Raw genomic sequence first — 1064 nt, 5'->3', positions numbered from 1 at the left:
GCGCGGGGCTTCGGCAACGCCGTCTTCTGCTGGGCCCCTGCCCGCGCTCGCAGAGGGAGCTGGTGCAGTTCGTGTCGGGCTGCGAGGCCCAGGCCCAGGGCCCGCCGCCCACCCCGAAGCAGGTGATGGAGAAGTTGCTGCCCAGGAGGGTCCAGGAAGTCATGGTCACCCGGAAGGTCACCTTGTACTGGGTGGACACCACCGAGCGCTCCAAGGTGAGAGGGTCGGGAGCTCAGACTTAGGGCGCCGTGCCCTCGGGGTTCACCAGACTGGGCAGCCTACACCATACACTAGTCAGGGCCCCGGAACCTGCAAAGTCCAAGTGTGGGTTCCCCAGACCCGCACCAGGTGTTACACCCTCGGAGTCGGACCTGACCCCGGCTCAGCAAACTCAGTAGGTACTTGAGTTCTGATAAGAAAAATTCAGCCCGGGCGGTGTGGCTCAGTGGTTGAGCATCACCTGTGAACCAGGAGGTCACGGTTCAATTCCGGGTCAGGGCACATGCGCGGGTTGTGGGCTCCATCCCCAGTAGGGGGCGTGCAGGAGGCAGGCGATCAATGATTCTCATCATTGATGTTTCTCTCTCCCTCTCCCTTCCTCTCTGAAGTCAATAAAAATACGTTTAAGAAAGAAAGAGGGGAAAAAAGAAAGAATTCAGAGCCAAGACTCAGGTTTATTTGGAAAGTCACAGAGGTGGAAGAAGTGAGCGGAGAAGGGTACAGGTGTCCCGTCTGGGGGAGAGCATGTCAGGTCCTCTGTCCTCAGTGCTTTCAAGGGGGCGATTTTAGGGGCGGTCCCAGGGGGAGGATCGCGATAGAAGATTCGGCTGCGTTTCCAGGTGCGTCCTTTCAGGGTCCTGGTCTCCTCTTATTGGTGGGCGCCAGGGGTCATTATTCAGTGCAGCTGGTCCTGAGGTCAGCCATGGCATCGCTTGTCTGGTTTGGCTGCTTTTCTGAGGCCTGAAGCTGAAACGCTACTGAGGCCTAGATCAATGGATCTCAACCTTCTGGCCCTTTAAATAGCGAGTTCCTCATGTGGTGACCCCACCATAAAATTATTTTCG

At 57.4% G+C, this 1064-nt stretch overlaps 1 protein-coding gene across 1 annotated transcript in view; it reads left to right on the top strand.

The window, feature by feature from the left end:
• Window positions 1-8: 8 nt before the first annotated feature.
• Window positions 9-1064, top strand: part of TICRR (TOPBP1 interacting checkpoint and replication regulator) — a gene marked incomplete at its 5' end in the record, with an annotated part of 32523 nt that continues 31467 nt past the window's right edge. Inside the window, one exon of the mRNA XM_023748241.1 lies at window positions 9-215. Coding sequence (XP_023604009.1) covers window positions 9-215 — 207 coding nt within the window. The remainder of the gene's footprint in view (window positions 216-1064) is intronic.

Source organism: Myotis lucifugus, unplaced genomic scaffold, assembly GCF_000147115.1.
Source record: "Myotis lucifugus unplaced genomic scaffold, Myoluc2.0 scaffold_1220, whole genome shotgun sequence".
Lineage (NCBI taxonomy): Eukaryota > Metazoa > Chordata > Mammalia > Chiroptera > Vespertilionidae > Myotis > Myotis lucifugus.
This window is presented reverse-complemented; position numbering and strand designations above follow the sequence as displayed.